Raw genomic sequence first — 21,998 nt, 5'->3', positions numbered from 1 at the left:
AGCAAATATGCCATTCTAAAAACCATCATCATGATAAAGTAAAATAATTATATTGTATAGTGCCATATAATCAGTGCAGTGATTCTAAATTCTCAAAGGTCACTCATGAGAAACAGAGACAAAGGAAAGGTAATTGTGCCTGTTCCTCAATGTCCTACAGATCAACCACTTATAATCATGAGAGCCAAAGCTCTTCTCCACCCAAGCTAAGACTAAGGAGGTCCTGGCAGTAGGTACTAATTATTTTTGTGCATATCACACTACTAACAGTAAATAAAACTCAAAGCTATTTTAAACTAATGTATAGATTGTTAATCCTTTGCAACATGATCTCTATTCTTTTACTTTTATAGTCTTTCATTTATTCAATGTTTCCGTAAAATCTTCAAGTAATTAATCAATGTTTGCAATAAAACAACAAAGTAGTAAAGAAACTTTATTTGGTATGAAATAGGAAATTATTACAGATATTTGAAAGTGAGTAGTCCTACCTACAACATTTTCCTGTTTGATCCCCTTTCTAACTGTAATAACAAATTTTCCTTTAGTTCAATGTTTGAACAAGTAAATAAATGCTATTGACCCTTGAGATAGAAAAAAATAATCTGAAGTAAAGCTACATCTAAAGGTGTTGTAGCGTATCGAGTGCCACACAAACATAAATAATCAGTCATCAGTTAAACCTAGTGGCCAATGCATTCTACAATTCCAGCTCCTTCCAAAGTGTTAAAGAAGAAGAAATTCTTCAGGGGAGCATCTTTCTGTGACACTGCTTTGATGATCTCTTGGGCTGCTACACCTCCTAAGATTGCACAAACTGGACTTAGTTGACCAAACACATATCTGAAAGGGGAAAAAACATCATAAAGAATCTATACAAAATTAGCTTTCTTAGACAAGAAATTTAATTCAAACAATTATTTCACATTGAAATTTACATGCACTTAAAAATAAACTTGCAATCCTTTCCCATTTCTGATGTTAAGGCAAGGGCCAAAAATTTTGGATTGGGGTAAAGGGGAACCCCCCCCCCCCTCTCGTGTTGTATTTCTGAGCTAAATAGCATCGTAGGCCCCAGCACCAAGCCATATAGCCCAAAACCCATAGATATAAATAATTATAATTATGTACTAATGAAAATAAAATCTTAAATCATAAATCCTAACCTCAAATATACAAAATGAACGAAACAAAAAATTCAATACTAAATACGGGTCATTGAATCTTGTTATACTGTATGGAACCCTTTAAAATAATTAATAAAAATCACCCTTACATGTCATTCCCGATAGCATCTGGAAATAGATATGTAAAGTTACTATGCCCTAATAAACTTACATCAGACACCAAAGCAAAGGCCTTCAGAGGGCTTGTAAACACGTGCTTTTAATACCTGAACAATAATCTCAAAAAATTTTAACTAAAATTTCTGTGTAAAAAGATTAAAGAATAGCAACCAGTTGGCTTACTCAGCAAAATCATTCTTCACTTTTTCAGGTGGTATGTTCATTTTGTCCATTAAGGCATTCTTTATAGTCAATATTTCAACTACGTCCTCATCTCGTCGAGATGGATCTGGTAGTCTGCCGTGTAACATAACAAACTCCATCATGACTGCAAAGGAAAAATTTGTTACTAAGAAAAAATTCATAAAAAGATGAGAAATACTTGGGAACACAATTCACTGTGCATTCATAAATATGCTTCAGTTTTTATGCAGTGCCAAATGACTAATTCTGAGTCACTAAACTTGATCATAACCATTGATTATTTAACAAGAAATTTGGCATGACAATTACATAGTACAATGTCTTTTAAAACTATACAAATTTCATTTTTGTTAACACATTTTACTCGGAATTTTTTTTAAATATTTAAATGTAAATAGTAGCCTAATTGTTATAAGACATAAATATTATCCCCTAAAAACACACCTTGCATAATGAAATATGCTGGCGAAGTTCTTCGCAACTGGCTAGCATATTTAGGTGTTGTCCAATCCACATCTAGAGCTTGACTAAGAGGAATAAAAGATTCCTCTCTGCGAACAATTCTGGTTTCCTCAACAGTTTGCGACTGACCGGGTACTTCCACTTTTTCTTTAACTTCACTGCAATCAGAGACGTAATAGATAATTTAAGCAGTATATCTTCATTTTTGCCAGTTTAAACCTTTCTAAAAATTTAATTTTAGTGAAATTTATTATTCAAATTCTTACCTGGTAGTCCCAATGCTTTAATCATTAAATCCACTGACTTTGTGACCTCTAAATAAATAAAAGAAAAAAAAAAAGAAAAAAAAATCTTGGCCTGTGGTGATTTCCCAGTTTCCTAATATCAGGTTTAACAGGCATCACAGGATGGGGGGGGGGGGGTAGAAATCTTTCCATTTTTCAAGTTAGGAAGCTGGTGGTTTCAATGATTAAAGCCTGAGGACTACCACATAAGATTCATATAAATAACTATCATAGCAAATGTAAAGCTTACTCTAAATTCTCTTGACAGCATTAATGAATAAAACCAAATGCATAAATTTGAAAAACTTGAAAAAAAAATAAAAGCAAAACTCTCCTACACAATTTAGTAACTATAGTCAGCTGTATTATTATACTGTACTACAGTCAAGCAGTAAAATCAACAATCTGCATTAAACTTAACCCTTTCACCCCCAAAAGGATGTACTGGTACGTTATTGCAAAACACTGTTAATTACATATTTTTGATAATTTAATGAGAAACTTCAGGCATTTTCCAAAAGAATGAGACCAACCTGACCTCTCTAGGACAAAAATTAAACCTGTTAAAGCAATTTAAAAAAATTATATAGCAAAATGTGCAGGAAATTTAACCTTATGGTGGGGGTAAAAGGGTTAACACTCAATTCCTCGGTATATATAATAATTATGCGTAAAAACTTACTCAGCATAGGAATGATCCAAAAGATCTGAAAACATGTAACCAATCTGGCCAAACACATCGCCAGCTAAAAACACGACGCCATTCATACGACAGATGTTATTGATTCTCAGAAGCTGTTCTCTCTTACACCGACTTAAGAAGACCACATCAAAATCTTTGAAGAACTCTTCTGTTTTCTCCTCAATATTTGTTGGATCTGCCACTACATCTACCATTGGATTCAAGGCCTGTGCCCTTTCTTCTGATGCCGAAGCAATCTGTTAAAAAATGGCAATATGAGCAAGAATTATGGATATCAATCAGAGTAAAGTTATCAACCATAGTATAGATCTTGGTAATTCTAGATTACTAGTCTGCAAATATTTTGTTTACTCTATCTTCACAACATTTACAATTTTAGAAATAAACCAGGTTTTACAAAACTTCGACTCCTAGCATATATGAAAAACTTTCACCTCAAATTTTGCAATATTTATGAGAACAAAGTGTGTATTATCATTACTAGGTAAGCTACAACCATAGTTTGAAAAGCAGGATGCTACAAGTCCAAGGGCTCCAAAAGGGAAAAATAGCCCAATTAGGAATGGAAGTAAACTACGAGAAGTAATTAATAAAGAATATGAAACATCAGTAACAACGTTAAAATAATCTGTCATGTGTAAACTATGAAGTGAGACTCGTGTCAGCCCGTTCAACATAAAAACATTTTCTGCAAGTTTAAACTTCTTAAGTTCCCTGGATTCAACTGCCTAATCAGACAGATCATTCCTCAATTTGGTCACAGTTGGAATAAAACTTCTACAATGTTGTGTAGTCTTTAGCCTTATGATGGAGAAAGCAAAACTGTTAGAATTAACTGCATAAATAGTATTGCATACAGGATGGTACAGTCCAGGAGGATGTAAATGCAGAGGATGGTCAGAATTATGAAAAATCTTATGGAACATACTAAAAGAGCTAACTGAACAAAGGTGTCAGAGATTAACACCAAGATCAGGAATAACAAATTTAGCAAAAAGATAGAGTCTGCAGCTGAAGACCAGACAAAAAACCACTCAAAACAATTAGATTGAAAGACCTAAAACAATCATTCAGGATAAATTGTAATAAAATAAGAAACACAGCAAATAAATATTGAAAGAAATTTTAAAAAAGGATGGAAACATTCATCGCAAAAAAGTAAAAAACAATTAATGTTAATACAACAAGAGGGAAGGAGTATAATTGATGCCACTTAGATTGCACTAGAGTTACCATATAGGAATAATAATAGCAATCGAGGTTCTTTATTATTTTGAAGTCAATGAAATCCCAGTAAAAGGTAGCTACATATAACACCTTTGCTTTTATAAGAACTAAATTTATTACTAACTTGACTGTAATAATTTATCTTCCTTGATGGATTTCTGTGGTATGCGAAATGCCTAAAATTAAAACAAACTACAAAACACTAGCAGTCTCTAGCAGAACTCGCCTTGCAGATTTGAATTTAGTTCTAAAAAAGTTCAATCAGCCTCTGTAGAGGCCTATATCATAACACATCAGTGAAAGGCTGAAATTGTTTATTTTCACTTTTTTTATTAATTTTTCTGTCAGGAGAGAGTGGTGCATTTTATATAAATTCTTGTCATGGGTACAACGTTGAGAACCTATGCACTAGAAAGTAATAAAAAATTTTTGGTTTACTGACACTGCCACAAATTTGCCAAGGCATAAAAACTAAAATATGTATATAACAGGCACAATAACAGACAACTAACAATTTTCAAAGTCGTGTGACAAAATCAGTAATTTAGTGCTACATACAGTAATCGAATGTCTTAATATATGTACAGTATACTGCATATTAGAATCCAACTTTCATACGTAAATAATCAATACTCAAGCAACCAGTCAACAATACACTACTTACATTCTGGCCAACTGAATTTGGAGCAGCAAGGAAATTTGAAAACGTATCAATCTCAGTAACTTCTCGATGATCCAGTAGCACCACAGACTTGACTCCAGCTAGAACGAGATTCTTGGTGACCTCTGCTCCCATACCACATAATCCTGCCACAAGGATGCGAGACCCACGCAATCTGCATGGTGGAATAAAGTTAGTGTTTGATACACTTTCGAGCTGTCGAGTGACAAAGAAATGGTAATTCATATCCTCATTCCAAGGTTCAATTTTGCATGGTGCCCTAAGATAGGTAAATTTTTTATTCAACTTAGATTACAAAATGACTAATCACCTTTCCCAAAGCATCCACATTTGGAGTGATTGGCTCACCGCTCCTTGGCAAACCTCAAAACAACAATGAGTTAGTAAAGGGAAATTTGCCAAAGCTTAAAGCTCTAATATATTTACTATTTAAATATCATAATATACAGCATATACGTACACTAACACCGCCTGCATATTCACTAAAATATCAACATACTATTCATATCTTCAACATTCTTCTTGCAGAGTCACTTTCTTATACAGTAGCACCTTGGGTTACAAGTACCTATAGGGATACGATCGTACAAATTTGCATTGGGTTACAAGTATTGCATCGGCCAGCGAATAAATATTTTGCGATTTATGGCCATTTTTCATAGACAAGTACTGTACAAACAAGATTATCTTTTGGTGTGCAGAATTTCTTATGTGTAACCAAACTATGTTAAAGTCTCATTAATATGCTTTAAATGCTTGCTATGAGGTGAAAAAATCCCTATGAATGACATACTGTATAAAGTATTAACATTTATGTGTGCATTCAGCTTTTTAAACTAGGCCTACTTTCAAAAAACAATCGGACAAGGGTCCTTGGTAACAACTTTTTTATTATCATTATTTTCTTATAGAAGAGGGAACAGACAGAAGATGTTAGGTATTTTATAGAAAGGAAAATGGTCAAAATTTTTTGAAGGAAAATAAAAAATTGTATATTTCTAAAGTACAGTAATTTGTCTTTTCCCTACCTATACAAAGTTGAGTCCTTTAGGTAGGGAGTTTGTTTTTAGCACAAAGCTGGACAGCAAGGGCAAGGAGTCTCGCCCCCTTGCCAGTCAAAGTCTCGTCACTAATGACCTGTTGGCTCAGAACTGAGAGCGGTGGTTGAGGAGGGAAGTTTATTATAAAGGACTCTAGCTTGTATAGCTATAAAAAATACAAATTAATTAAAAAAAATGATATTTTGATTATAAAATAAATTTTTGAATATACTTACCCGGTGAATATATAATAGCTGACGTCTCCGACGGCTCGACAGAATCCAAAAACTCGCGAGCGATCGCCATGAAGGTAGCGGGTGTGCCCACCAGCGCCGACTATCGGCCAGATACCGCATATACATGTAAACAGCTCCAGTTCTTCTCATCCCGCTGGGTCTCTATCGGGGAGGAAGGGGGGGCCTTTAATTTATATATTCACCGGGTAAGTATATTCAAAAATTTATTTTATAATCAAAATATCATTTTTAGATATTAAACTTAGCCGGTGAATATATAATAGCTGATTCACACCCATGGTGGTGGGTAGAGACCAGTATTAATACAGTTTACGGCGTACAGTGAACCCTCGTTTATCGCGGTAGATAGGTTCCAGACGCGGGCGCGATAGGTGAAAATCCGCGAAGTAGTGACATCATATTTACCTATTTATTTAACATGTATATTCGGACTTTTAAAACCTTCCCTTGTACGTAGTACTGTTAACAAACCACCCTTTAATGTACAGAACACTTAATGCATGTACTACAGCACCCTAAACTAAAACAGGCACAAATATTAAAGGCGATTTTATATCATGCGTTTCCTAAACACCTAAAAAGCACGATAAAAAATGGCAACCAATGTTTTGTTTACGTTCATCTCTGATCATAATGAAGAAACAAACTCATTTAGTGTACACATATATGTATAGGTTAGTTTTTGCATCGATTATATTGATTATACAGTACTGTATGTTGATTTTTTTATTACCAATGTTTTAGTTTACGTATTTTTCTTAGGACTTCCAAATGAAATCTTTTTCTTTATGACGCCGCCTGAAACGACGGCGTGTACGCTCAGTAAACAACCACGCTCAGAACAAACAAGGCATTTAACGCGCATGATGATAGTGATAAATAATGATACAGTACATACAGTATTTACAGTAAAAGCATTTACAAAATATGTTACCTTACAAATATAAATTATACAGTACTTGTACGTAGTAAAGCAGGAAAAATTTGAGAGAGAGAGAGAGAGAGAGAGAGAGAGAGAGAGAGAGAGAGAGAGAGAGAGAGAGAGAGAGAGAGAGAGAGAGAGAGAGAGATTGTTTTACGTACGTAAATGTAAATTTTAAACAAAAAATATATGATAGGTTACAACATGTAGACTTTTAAAACCTTCCCTTTAACTTAATGCATACAGTACGTACATTACTAAACTATAAAACAGGCAGTAAGAATATTAAAGTAAAAAATAAAGATTGTTACTGTACTCACCACGAAAGAAGTTGAAGAAAAACTTGAATGGTGATGGCGATGAATTTGCTGCACAGTAGAAATGATGATGATGAAGCTGATGATGTGTTCTACTGTGCAGTCAATGATAGTATTTTACGTCTCTTCAGACGGAGGTGTCTTTTCCTGGGACACCTCTTCAACTTCTTCCTGGGAAACTTCTTCAATTTCTTCCGAAGGCGTACTAGCAGGAGGAACTGGCTCTTTTTTGCGAGGCTGGAAGAACATTGTGATCGGAAGTTGTTGCCGCTGCTTCTTTTTTCGATCCAAGAGCATCCTGTAGGGAGTCATGATGTCATCGACCTTATTGGAGAATTGCATCGAGCGAACCATATCCTCGTCCCACTCTTGTAACATTTCTTTCGCCTCCTTGATATGGTTGCAGAACTTGGCAAGCCGTTCTAATGTTAAGCCCGTTTCTTCGACATTTTCTTGGGTCTCTTCCTGGGTACCCTCACTCTCTTCCTCACTTGCCGATTTCGTCAGGTCTTCGAGGTCTGCGTCAGTTAGGGGCTGGGAATGGCAGTCCAACAACTCGTCGACGTCTTCAGTCGTCATGTCGCCAAACCCGTCACCTCCAATTATGGCAGCCAACTGCACAGATTTCCGTATTGCAGAGTGTTGGATTTCCGACGGAGTAAATCCCTTGTCGTCGTAAACAATATCGGGCCACAGCTTCTTCCAGCTCGCATTCACGGTTGCAGGTTTCATCTCTTGAAGTGCCTTCTGAATATTCTGCAGGCACGTGGCTATGGTGTACTGCCGCCAGTACGCCTTCAAGTTGAAATCTTCATCCTCGTCATCTTGGGCAGCATCCACACACGCAACGAGGTCCGCCAAGGTATTCTTCGTGTAGAGGGCCTTGAACGCCCTGATAACCCCCTGGTCCATCGGTTGAATTAATGACGTGGTGTTGGGTGGCAGGAACTCAACCTGAACGCCCTCACGCGACAGGTCAGTTGCGTGTCCACCAGCGTTATCCATAAGGAGAAGGATCTTGAATGGCAAGCCCTTCTCTAAGAGATATTCATGGACTTGCGGGATGAAACACTGGTGGAACCAGTTGGAGGTCAGCATCTTCGTAATCCATGCTTTTTGATTATGCATCCAGTACACGGGAAGGAGATTCTTATTTTTATTTTTCAAAGCGCGAGGATTTTTCGACTTATAAATAAGCCCCGGCTTTAACAAAAATCCAGCAGCATTGCCACACATCACGAGGGTAACGCGATCCTTGAATGCCTTAAAGCCAGAGGCTTTGGCTTCCTCTTTGAACAGGAAAGTTCGCGACGGCATTCTCTTCCAAAACAAGCCAGTCTCATCCATATTAAAGACTTGTTCCGGCTTGTATCCACCTTCGGCGATAATATTCTTGAACGTCTGGTTCACGTAAGTTTCAGCAGCGGCAGCGGCAGTGTCAGCGGAAGCAGACTCCCCATGCAGGGAAACGCTTTTCAGGGCGAAGCGTTTCTGAAACTTCGCGAACCATCCTTTGCTTGCGGAAAAACGTTTCTGAGGCTGGGAATCAGTGGATGTCCCTGGTTGAGGATCATCTGCATCATCATCATCTTCAGCATGGTTGCCGTCGTCGTCTTTAGGTTCCTTTGCAGCAAAATTCTCATATAAACTCAAAGCCTTTGTTTGGATGGTGTTCGTATCCAAGGCTATGTTCTTCTTCCGGCAGTCGGCAATCCACACAGCTAAAGCACCTTCCATGCGTACGATCGTTTTATTACGCGTTGTAACGACTCGCTTCGCTGATCTGCTAAAGGTGATTGCAGCAGTCTTTCTAATGTTCGCCTCGTCCTTTTTGATATAGCGAACGGTGGATTCGTTGATGCCAAAATGGCGGCCGGCGGCCGCGTAACTTCTACCATCTTTTAACATGTCGAGAAGCGTAACCTTCTCAGCTATCGTCATCATCCTTCGGTGGCGTTTAGGCTCACTACCAGCCTTACTAGAAGCAGAACGCTTGGGAGGCATTGTACAGTAGGATTTAACAGAAAGTTCAACAAAAAGTTCAACTTAAAACAGTCGCACACAGCACAGATTAAACTTCACAAACTTAAGAACGTCTACTCAGCAATACGCGAAAAGAGAAAGTGAACGATCCAGCCCCGCGAGAACTTTGATGCTGCGGGTAGAAGATGCGGGCAAAACACCAATCACAGGCTAGATAACAAAACTTGAGTTCTGATTCGTCATCTATCAGCGCTTGAACCAATCACAACCCGTCTTACAGTACTATGATGCGTTGGTTACTCATAGAAGATGCCCCGCGCATAATGAACGTACGTAGATTAAGTACAATACCGTAATAATAATAAATAATGATAATAATACTGTACAGTAATAATAATAATAATGATAATAATAATAACAATAATAATTTTATTAACAACAACAACAATAATAATAATAATAACAATAATAATAAAAATTTACGTACGCTATTTTACGCCTCTCTCTCTCTCTCTCTCTCTCTCTCTCTCTCTCTCTCTCTCTCTCTCTCTCTCTCTCTCTCTCTCTCTCGTACGCTTATTCGAAATGTGATTTTTGCAACAAAGAATATTATTGGATGCAGTACTGTACTACGTACGTATACATACAAAAGATTCATGGAAAAGAAGCACATCCATTACAGTACACACCATTCTAATATGGTATGACTGCATCTGATTTGCGTTTCATGTTCGATTTAATTTTACTACGTACTGAATTATCGTATGATCACATTCTCTTTTCGTGTTTTATTTCTTTCTGTGCTGAATTATATATCATATGTAATGCAATGAACAATCAGTAAGAGCAGATATTACTAATTACAGTATTAATGGAATTACAGGTAACAAAATATTGTATTTGGTTGTCTTCAGATTTCGCGGTATTTTCGAATTTTCCGGAAAATCCGCGATATGTATATATATAAGGGTTATGGGAAAACCCCGCGAAGTGGTGAATCCGCGATTGTCGAACCGCGAAGTAGCGAGGGTTCACTGTATATGCTTAGAGTTTTTGACAGTTATATCATAACAAAACCCAAATAAAAATATAGGTACCTGGTAAGGAAGCTGACTCTAACGATTACTCTGCCTTGTTAGTCCGATTTCCTCACGAAGCCCAGCCATCCTCTTAGGATGCTGAAAGACTCCCAGGAGCTGAAGTATCCAGGGCGACAACCCATACAACAGGACCTCATCAAAACCCTTAATCTGGGCGCTCTCAAGAAATGACATTTGACCACCCGCCAAATCAAAAAGGATGCGAAAGGCTTCTTAGCCTTCCGTACAACCCAATTAAAAACATTTCAAGAGAAGATTAAAAGGATATTGGAATTAAGGGAATGTAGTGGTAGAACCCTTACCCACTACTGCACTCGCTGCAACGAATGGACCCAGTGTGTAGCAGTCCTCATAAAGAGTCTGGACATCTTTTAAGTAAAATGACGCGAATACCGACTTGCTTCTCCAAAAGGTCGCGTCCATAATACTTCGCAGAGATCTGTTTTGCTTAAAGGCCACGAAAGTTGCTATAGCTCTTACTTCGTGCGTCTTAACCTTAAGCAAGCAACGATCTTTTTCACTCAAGTGAGAATGAGCCTCTCGGATTAAAAATCTAATAAAATATGACAAAGCATTCTTTGACATAGGCAATGAAGGCTTCTTAACTGAGCACCACAAGGCCTCAGATCCACCTCGTAAGGATTTAGTCCGAGCTAAATAAAACTTCAGAGCTCTAACTAGACACAGCACTCTTTCAAGCTCGTTGCCTACGATCTCTGACAGGCAAGGTATATCAAATGACTTAGGCCAAGGACGAGAAGGCAGTTCATGTTTGGCCAAGAAAACCAAGCTGAAGTGAACATGTGGCTTTATCTGTAGAAAAGCCGATGTTCCTACTGAAGGCATGGATCTCACTGACCCTTTTAGCCGAAGCCAAGCACACTAAGAAAAGCGTCTTGAGGGTGAGATCCTTCAGGGAGGCTGAATGTAATGGCTCAAACCTGTCGGACATTAGGAACCTTAGGACCACGTCTAAGTTCCATCCAGGAGTTGCCATACGACGCTCCTTAGAGGTCTCGAAGGACTTAAGGAGATCTTGGAGATCTTTATTATTGGACAGATCTAAGCCTCTATGTCTGAACACAGACGCCAACATGCTCCTGTAGCCCTTAATAGTGGGCGCTGAGAGGGAGCGAACATTTCTCAGATGTAGGAGAAAGTCTGTAATTTGGGCTACAGAGGTACTGGAAGAGGAAATGGATGATGACTTGCACCAGTCTCTAAAGACTTCCCACTTCGACTGGTAGACCTTGATGGTAGATGCTCTCCTAGCTCTCGCAATCGCTCTGGCTGCCTCCTTCGAAAATCCTCGAGCTCTTGAGAGTCTTTCGATAGTCTGAAGGCAGTCAGACGAAGCGCGGGGAGGCTTTGATGAAGACTCCTTACGTGGGGCTGCCGTAAGAGATCCATCCTTAAAGGTAGACTCCTTGGAACGTCTACCAGCCATTGAAGTACCTCTGTGAACCACTCTCTCGCGGGCCAGAGTGGAGCAACCAATGTCAACCTGGTCCCTTCGTGAGAGGTGAACTTCTGCAGCACCTTGTCTAGGATCTTGAAAGGTGGAAAGGCATAAACGTCCATGTGGAAAGCGTCTATGTGGGCTGCCTCTGGATCTGGAACTGGAAAACAGTAAGTCGAGAGCCTCTTTGTCAGAGAGAGTCGCAAAAAGATCTATGGTGGGTTGACCCCATGTCATCCATAGCTTCTCGCACACAGTCTTATGCAACGTCCACTCCATGGAGATGACTTGTCCTCTTCTGCTGAGGCCGTCCGCCAAGACATTCATTTCCTTGCACAAATCTCGCCAAAGGAGAGATGTTACTGCCTTAAATGGAGTTCCTTCTGATCCGTGGATCAAAGACCCGAGCCTTCCAGACTGTCCAGTGGAGTTCCCTAACCCAAATCCGATGCATCTGAAAACAACACATGGTTTGGGTTCTTGATCGCAAGAGAAAGACCTTCTCGAAGTCTGATGTTGCTGTCCCACCAAGTCAGACATGTCTAGACTGAGTTGGAGATTGGGAAAGAGATACTCACTAAGCCCTTCTCCTTGTTCCAATGTTTTAGGTGAAATCGGAAAGGGCATAGGTTGAGTCTCCCCAGAGAGATAAACTACTCCAGCGATGAAAGAGTTCCCACGAGGCTAGTTCAAACTCTTACAGAGCAACTGTTTTTCTCTTGCAAGTGAAGGACTTTTAACAGAGCTTGTTCCATTCTTGCGGGAGACGAAAAGGGCCGAAAAATCAGACACTGTATCTCCATTCCCAAAAAAAGAATAGTCTGGGATGGGGTACTGTAAGTTACGACTTCTCTACGTTCACTATGAGACCTAGCTCCTTGGTTAGGTCTAATGTCCATTAGAGGCTCTCCAGACAGCGATATAATGACGACGCCCTGATTAGCCAGTCGTCAAAATAAAGGGAGGCTCTGAATCCTCAAAAAATGTAGAAAGCTTGCTACATTTTGCAAGGGCCTTGTAAAAACAAGAGGAGCAGGAATGAGGTCGGAGTACAGTGCTCGACAGTGGTATATTACTTTCCCGTCCACAAACCTCAGATGTAGTTGAAAGTTTGGATGAATCGGGATGTGGAAGTATGCATCCTGAAGGTCGAGAGAGACCATCCAGTCGCCTTCCCTTAATGCTGTCAAGACAGCTTTGGTAGTCTTCATCGTGAAGTTTGTCTTGACAATGAACACATTGCGGGCACTTACATCTTAAGTACTCCTGCAGTGAACGTGGCTGCCAGATCATTGGAGCCATCCCTGATAGTCTTGTTCCTGCAGAGAACGTGGCTGTCAGATCATTGGAGCCATCCCTGATAGCCTTGTTCATGCATGACATAATTGTACAGCAAAACTTCAAACGCTCGAAAAACTCCTAACAGGAGATGGTCTAGCTCTGAAGCCGACCATAAAAACTTGGAGCGTCTCATGGCTAGGCGCCGGGGAGAGTCTATGAGGCTTGAGAAGTCTCTCTGGGCAGAGGCAGGAACTCCCAAGCTGAGAACTTCTCCCGTGTCATACCAGACGCTCGCTCTATAAGCCAGTTTAAAAGGAGGGAAAGCAAAGGCTGTCTCCCCCAAACTCCTCCTGGTGATCAACCAGTCACCTAGCAAACGTAAAGCTCTCTTAGAAGAGCGAGAGAGCACTAGCTTAGAAAACAACGGCTTCGAAGTAGCTAGGCCTAGTGTAAACTCTGACGTTTAGGCGAACGAGGAGCAGCAGTTACAAAATGGTCCGGACAAAGATCCTTAAAAATCAGCATGATTTATTTAAAGTCCATAGAGGGCTGAGCAGCTTTAGGCTCCTCTCCGTCTGACAAAGTCCCCAAGGGAATATCAGTAGGAGGGGGATCAGCAACTTCCTCATCTGAAGGAACCTCGTCCGACAATTGTCGAGTCTCATGAAAAGGAGAGACCTGCCGCGGTGGCAATGCTTGACAGGCAAAGTCCACACGCAAAGGAGCAGCAGTAGCAGTCAAGGAAGCGACGTCATGTCGCTGCTGAAAGGACTGACCAGTAACAACAACAGGAGTTGATGGACGCTCGACGTCAAGTCGAGACTGCCTTGACTGCCTAGACTGAGCCGTCAAAACAACCCTTGACTGCGGTGCTTGACGCTCAACGTCAAAACAAGGCAACTGAGCTGGTTGGCGAACGTCCTGAACGTCAACACGAGACTGCGGCAGCGGCTGAACGTCAACACGACGCTGCGGCAACGGCTGAAAGTCAACACGGGACTGCAGCGAGTGAGGATCCAAGTCACGTGACTGACGTGACAAACTACCGACATCACGTTTCATAACGTCAAAAGGACGAGTAAATGCTCGTTTGGGCGGCTGACGGCCAGAGTCTCGTTTAGCGTAACGGCGACTCGAAAGCGAAGGTTCATCGTGAACCTGCTCAACGTCATACTTCTCCATAAGGGAGGCAAGCTTAGTCTGCATGTCCTGCAGGACAACCCATTTAGGATCAACGGGAGTCGGAACGGGCCGAGACGACGGTAACGTCTGTGTTGGCAAAACATTGCCTTTACCGCGACCCTCGGACCCCGTGTTACGCTTGCGTTTAATAGGCGAACCGTCTTCCGACGACTGCAAAGGGTCAGAGCTGTCCCCATGGCTACAGCCAGGACGCTGGACCTGTCCTGAAGGGACTGACTTCCGCTTTAAGGGTATAGAAACTTTGCTCCAAGGTTTCTTTAGCGAGAAGCCTTCGGATGACGAGGAGAAAACAGCCTCGCTCGTCTTATGGTAGGGGCGATCTTGCGAGACACGCCCGATACCATAGAGGGAACGTCTGTTCGTTGGTTAAAGCCTCTGGTCCCCATAAGTCCTACGACATTACTTCTCCCTGGAGCATGGGAGCCTGAAAGAGGTCTCGGACTAGGTGAACGACAAGCACGAACAGACGAACCCTCGGTCGCAACACTAAAAAACACTTTGCGCAATTATCACTTTATCACTACGATTTTCTGTTTTTGCACTTACTTCACTGATATCGTATTTTTCAATAATTTCACATTAGGCATGAATAAAACTGATTTCTACCTGAAGCACGCAATTCTCCCTTACATCAAAAGGTTATAATTGCGAAATGAGTCGTATAATGTAAGCACATTAGTACAAGCAAAAATCAGTAAACATATATATCGAATAAAACGGAAATATATAAAGTTAAAAAGGATCAGTGACTGGGGAGGAGACTAAACACTAGTTCATTAAAGACTACGTTTTCAATCTCACCGTACAGTGCCTTGGGACGAGAATAAAAACTAAAAACGTTTTATCCTTTCTCCCCGTACAGAGACTTGGGACGAGAGTAAAAAAACTGAATCGAGAACAACGTTACTCGCTCCCAAACTCCTTACTTGGGACGAGAATAAAGATCGGATCGTTCTCTCTTCCTCTCTCTCTCTCTCTTGATTTCACACAGAAGAGAAAAACCCACTCACCCTTCGTCAATAAACAGGTTATTTGACCAAAGGAAAAAACTGAAAGGACTAAGAAATTGAAAATTAACAAGTTCCTTTAAATTAGTATTTAAAACACTGCAGTTTGAAAGAAGAATAAACAAAACGTCAAAATCGATTTACACTGTACTCTTTCTGCAAAGTGAAACCGTGATTCTCTCTTTCTCTATCGTAACGATAGAGCGCAAACTGCGTAGCATAAATAAACCAAACGTTAGTTCATCTTTGAAACAGCACGAAGACTATTCAAAGAAAATCTTTCATAAAATATCTACTAAAAAATATTCATTTCATAACTCTTACAGAGCAAATGATTTAAACTTAACGAAAATAAAAGTTGAATGGGCTCAACGTTGTTTAACTTCGGTTTCCAAGTTAGGACCGCCTTCTCTCAGACTAGGGGAGGAATAGGTAAGGCCGCATATAAACAAAACATAAAATTTTATCTTGATGTTTAGTATAAATGGAAAGCTAATCGAAGAGGCCTAATAAAGGCGGGTGAGATATAAAATATATAGAGGAAAATCTATAATTAACAACAACAATTTATAACGTGATAAGATAATTGCTAAAAGCCTAAAACACACTTCCGTACACTAAGGGAAGGGTCGGCCATCTTTACTCTATGGAAAAAACCAGAGATAAAAGAGCAAGGGCAAAACACTTTTACTCTCCTTTCAAAAGCATTTCTTTTGAGGATAGTATTGAATAATCCAACACGGCGAAAGCAATAAAACCAAAACCAAGTACTTCACCAATTCGGTAGAAAACTCGAGGTCATAATAGCGAGTGGAATCGACTTGTCGATGAAACCGACAGAGAAGAACTGGAGCTGTTTACATGTATATGCGGTATCTGGCCGATAGTCGGCGCTGGTGGGCACACCCGCTACCTTCATGGCGATCGCTCGCGAGTTTTTGGATTCTGTCGAGCCGTCGGAGACGTCAGCTATTATATATTCACCGGCTAAGTTTAATATTTAAAAAAATTTATTTATTCTTATACGAATATAAACCATCATCCTTCAGGTAGGGAGACTCGCAGCTTGGTGGGTCAGAAGTCCCCCTAAACCAAAATGGTTCTTTTTCTTCCCTGGAAATGTCAATCTACATTGTCCCGTTCTGAAGCTAAGATGACTCCAGCAACCTCCAATCTGTCTAAAATTGAGACGAATAGACTAATACGGCCTGGCTTGTTCAAGAAGATTGATATGTGGTCAAAGGAGGGATCCCTACCCCCCCCCAATTGGGTCTGCTGTCCGGAATAATATACCTGGCATATGATGAACAAAGGGTTAGCGTATATTCCACCATCCTCCCCCTCGTCTATGGAGGATGAAGAACTTCTTTTGGTTCTAAAGAATGGAGCTCAGAAGTGTAGTTCACCAGCAGCAAGTCAGATCCAACGAGTAACACTTCAACTGCTTTGTACCCCCAACAAGATAGGGGCAGAAAGAATGGACGATAAAGTAATATCATCAAAATTTTTTAGAGGCCAATTCACCTGGTCAAACAGTAGTTGAGGCCATTCTCTGCAGGCCAAATTTTCATCGACCCATGATAGGTTGCGCAGGATTTCAAATAGCCCATTCTAAAAAAAATTTGATCCCGGTCAGTCCCTAGGCCTACACTTTAAAATTAACCAATTATAATCAATTCCGTGACTATGACCTCTAGGAGACCTGAGGTCAACCTAATTCACTCGGCCTTTCATACAGTAACTGAAAATGGCAGGACATAAATAGTAAATTAACCGCTAAAGATGTACAGTATATGAGATTGTATGCACATGAGAAGAACTTGATTCTACAAAACAAACACAGTAGAGCTTTGAAAAAGATCAGTATGATTTTACTGTCTGTACAAATTCTTTAAATACTTGATTCATGAAGGCCTCTTAGGCAAATTTTCCGGTCTGAGTGAGGCATGGAAAGTTGGCAAGATTGTTTGGAATGCGTTTCTTTTATTTGTTCAAATTGTTAGAAGCAGAGGAGTTCCAATTCAGTGACTCATGGTAAGAGTTCTAAAGCTAACGAGTTAGTTTATATCTAATGTAACTTTGTTGTTTTTATCCCACAAAATATATGATCAGAAATTTGGCTGTTCGGTAAAAACTGAAGCCTACGACAATGTTTGCATGCAGTCACTACATTTGGGGAAGGAATACCTTCCAAAGGGGTTACAAGCAAAGGGTCAATAGATAAATCTAAGCTAGGCTCACTAGCAGACTTTGACTTTGATTTAGCTCTTCTAATTCTATCAATCTCAAGTTTGCGCACATAGCGCTTCATAGCTAACCAATCATCATCACTTAAAACCTCGCATTCCTTGCACTTATTATCTAAAGCACATTCAAACCCCCTGCAACCCATACAGATAGTGTGAGGGTCAACCGAAATTTTCGGCAACCTCACCTTGCAAATATCATTCGCACAAACACGATACTGAATTTTCTCACTCATGATAATAAAGGAAAAAAGACAAAAAAAACAAAAACAACACGATTGCCAAATCCCAACACAGTGTACTTCACCAAAAACAAAGTCCAAAAAGGCGATGAAGGGAAAGCGATCCGAAAAACTCTGAAAGGCGGACCAACGATGTCGATCCGGCCGGCAGAGATAATCTGAGGAACAGAAAACGGGAATGATTCCAAGTAGTACCACCCTGTAAGGGTTGTTAACCATCTAACCACACAACCACCACAAGGCGGTTGCCGCGATTTTCGATTAAATTCTGCCGCAGTCGGAGACTCAGCTATATATATATAACTGCCAGGTAAGTTCTATTCATAAAATCTCTTATTGTGGGTAGTACTTTGAACCCTGTTATATTTGCTGTTTATCACCAGATTACTTTAATCATTGTGTATTGTGGGTTGAGAAGGAGGATAGGGAAATGGGGTTTGGGGTCGGAGCCCACAATACAGGAATTTTAACTAGACCTTGTCACTAGTTGTAGGACTGTGTCCAAAATATTCCAACTTTATGATATATGGTATGTGTTCCTTTGACACAGCAGATATTCATAGATGTAGAATGGAGAGTCATTCATGTAACTACCAGATCAGTATTCAGTCATTTTGAGTTAATAACAATTCACGCTGACCACTCATGAACAGCAGTGAATTAATAAGAGGCGAATCAACCGTTTACATGACGGTTTGGTATAGGTGTTGAGTCAACTCAATGACCACAGGCCTGCCTAACGCTGTACTTTAGTCAATTCTTTTTAGTTAGGCAGATTTGCAGACTCGCAGCGGTGCCATTTTAGCTCGGAAAAGTTTCCTGATCGCTGATTGGTTAGAATTATCGTCCAACCAATCAGTGATCAGGAAACTTTTCCGAGCTAAAAGGGCACCCCTGCGAGTCGGTGCAGATGCGCCTCATTAAAAAAAAATTGAGTATAGTAACTCTTAAGGGTATTAGCAGTGGGAAGTAATCTGAAGTGAACTTTATTGGGAAAAAAATATTCACAGCCTTTGCAGTTAGTTGGGACAGACTAAGGCAGTAATGAAAATATGGGTAAATATTTACTATTGCACAATATTCCTAATGAAGAAAATAGGAAGTGTTCCCAGTTTAATTATTGGTACCTTGAATTGTTTTTATGCAATTTATTGGAAGAAAATCATGTTTTTCAAATTCTAGACATTTTAAAAGGGAAACAAACACATGAACGCAACTTACGGTTCGTAACCTAACCTAACCTAGCCGTATCCTTACCTACTTGCCTACCAATACCTTCCCCATGTAAACTCCCTTGCACTACTGTATCCGTGGTGCATGTATGATTACGGCTAACTTAGAATATGGAAGAGTAAGGGGGGGTCACAGGGTGGCGTTAGCCCCCAGTTAACTAAGTAGGTAAGGACACGGCTTGTAGGTTAGGTTAGGGGAGAAAGTTGAGCTTAGTTAATGTCCATTTTTAATCTACAAGGGAAGAACTGGCCGCTGATATACAAAGGCTCCCTAAATCATATTTCATAAATCGTAAAACTAGCTTCATATCGTATTTCAGACAAAGAAAAACATTTTCCCCATACATAAAATCGATGACAGATCATATGAAAGTGAATCCCTTTCCAAAACTACATACACCGGAAATATTCTAAACTGTCAAGAGTTAACTTGACCGCATGAAATAATCATCAAAATCTCACCTCTTCTGAGCATCCAAGCCCCAAAGGCGAATCTGCCTGTCGTACAGCTCTGCTTCATCTTCCGTTATCCCATCAGTTGTTTTATCTACAACCTTCATCGCTGAATTGTTCATGAAACTTGCAGAACAACTAATATACTTGCCAAATGTGTGGCCAAACTATGCCGGGAAAATTTGTTTTGATTTCGAGCAACCTTACCTACGCTGCCTCATAGATGTGAAAAAGCAAATAGATGTAATTGAGGCGACAACGCCCAAATTTCATGGCACCATATTTCTACTCCTTTTGTTATTATTATTATTATTATTATTTATACTTGCTAAGCTACAACCCTAGTTGGAGAAGAAGGATGCTATAAGCCCAAGGGCTCATACTGGAAAAATAGCCCAGTGAGGAAAGGAAATAAGGAAAACCTATAAGAGTAGTTTAAGAAAAATAACAACATTGAAATAAATCTTTCACATACAGTGCATATTTTAGTTATATAGTTTTCACCACGCTGCTATCAAAAGACCATATCAATTATTATTTTATAATTTTGAAGGTCATGCTAATTAATTCACTTATTGTAACATGTGATTGCATGTACTGACGCATCCTTAACTTGAGACTACTGTATTTCAAGAAAATGTTTGCCATGTTTGTTTTCTGATAAGCATATGCTTAATTTGAAAGTCTATTGCACTAATAATCAAGTATAGCATTTCAGGTTTGACTGATTGAAAGGTGAGCATAGATAGATAATGGAACTGTGGAATATAATTATAAATGAGATGAAAGATTCTTCATATAGCAGCGAAAGCTACAAAATGAATCATACTCAAATGTCCAAAAAAAAAAATGAAAGAACAAAAACACCCAAATGAGGAAGAAGAGAAAGAGGTCCTCTTTGATAATAATAATAATGATAATTACAATAATAATGGCAATAACTACAATAAACACACTACTGCCACTGATACTATTACTACTACAGCCTGTACTATTACTGATAGTGAGGGTCATTAAAGGACACGACGTGGTACAGCTAAAAATCTTTAACATGCTCCGTCCACAAGCGTCGTGATTAGCCACCAACTTCTCACAGCTGATTCATGTAGGCTAAACATAACAATGATAATAATAGAACAGATTAAGGTAATTATGATACCCTATTAGTGATCCATGCGACTGTACTACTGGTAAGAACAGAGGAGCGATGAGATCATGCTTATTGGCAAGCGAAGCAAATAAAGAGTATCTCATTATGAAGTGGCAATTGGTAGCCTAGGGGATATGCTGCATATGCCAGCCATGTGGGTCACTATAATATTTTATTGTTATCATTAGTATTATTGTTTACATAAATCAGCTGTGAGAAGTTGGCAGCCACCCACATTGCCTTTGATCGAAGGCACTGGAGAGGGCACATCAGGCAACCGACCCCTTAATGTTGGGATAACGGCGGGGAAGATGAAGAAGATTGATATGAAAGATAAACGGGGTTACTCTCAAGAATAATTACGAAATTAGGTAATCTTCAAAGCACGCGAGGCTCTTCACAAACTAATACGTCTTTAAGGAATTATAAATTTATGATTTCCACATTTCCCAGAACATTTAACTCTTTTACATATTGTAGAATTTAAACATATACTATTTTACCATTTGTAACAGTTTAGCAGTATTAACGATGTTTTAAAAGCAATACAAACTGTTTTGGGCCCAAATTTCATGGTATATATTTTTTCATATGATCAATGATTGTACTATTTCTATCAAGGCATTATTAGCAACTTTAATGACTTATTTAAAAAAAAAATACGTTTTATCACTGTACACCTTATGTAAAGATAGGCTTTGTGCACTTTTATTTGTCTTTCCATTAGTTTATTAATAACTTTTACCAAACTATCATGTCTTTATATAAAACCAAAATAGAACATTTTCAATAATTAGGTCTATAGTGAGGCAAATGAATGCTGGGGAGCCGATTCAAAGCCTCATGCAACTGGCAGATCTACAATAGCTTGATCATGATAATCTAAATGTAATAAATATACATAAATCTTATAACATATACTTTATTTCATCTTGATCTAAAAATATAATGGTAAAATCAGTTGTAAAGAAAAAAAAATGTAAGGTCATTTGAAAGGCTGATACTCTTACATCACCGCACTGTTCAAAGATTAATATTTCGGTGAAAATGTATTTTTTTAATATATAAAAGCGGACGTTTTAGTAGAATTTAATGTTATAGCATTTCAGAAAATAAGCATTACAATGGTAAGATAAATTAAAATTAAATGTATGTCTAATCCCGCGATAACTAAAATTTCTCTTATATAGATATTAATGGAAATGAGATTTAATCACAGATATTGTGTGGTTCTAGCAAACATTTATCACGACTGTTT

General features: G+C 39.1%; 1 protein-coding gene across 1 annotated transcript; it reads right to left on the bottom strand.

Annotated features, from left to right (window-relative positions):
* Positions 1-423: 423 nt before the first annotated feature.
* On the bottom strand, positions 424-19,821 carry Aos1 (activator of SUMO 1). The gene is made up of 6 exons (XM_068385407.1): positions 19,600-19,821; positions 4,831-5,002; positions 2,919-3,175; positions 1,935-2,110; positions 1,470-1,614; positions 424-843 (listed from the first exon to the last, which is right to left on the bottom strand). Exons 1-6 carry the CDS (start codon positions 19,710-19,712, stop codon positions 684-686), a joined length of 1,023 nt encoding a protein of 340 aa, XP_068241508.1. The 5' UTR covers positions 19,713-19,821; the 3' UTR covers positions 424-683.
* Positions 19,822-21,998: the final 2,177 nt, after the last annotated feature.

The sequence above is a fragment of the Palaemon carinicauda genome, chromosome 13 (assembly GCF_036898095.1).
Source record: "Palaemon carinicauda isolate YSFRI2023 chromosome 13, ASM3689809v2, whole genome shotgun sequence".
Lineage (NCBI taxonomy): Eukaryota > Metazoa > Arthropoda > Malacostraca > Decapoda > Palaemonidae > Palaemon > Palaemon carinicauda.
The sequence above is the reverse complement of the archived record's forward strand: the minus strand, read 5'-3'. Positions and strand labels throughout refer to the sequence as shown.

What these genes read in the sequence shown, in the direction of transcription:
- Aos1 (XM_068385407.1), bottom strand. Translation starts at nt 19,712, where the DNA reads ATGAACAATTCAGCGATGAAGGTTGTAGATAAAACAACTGATGGGATA. An exon ending in TTGGATCATTCCTATGCTGA is followed by an intron (nt 2,111 to 2,918) that starts GTAAGTTTTTAC and finishes CTCTGATTGCAG; the next exon opens with TGAAGTTAAAGAAAAAGTGG. An exon ending in AGCATATTTCATTATGCAAG is followed by an intron (nt 1,615 to 1,934) that starts GTGTGTTTTTAG and finishes TTTCCTTTGCAG; the next exon opens with TCATGATGGAGTTTGTTATG.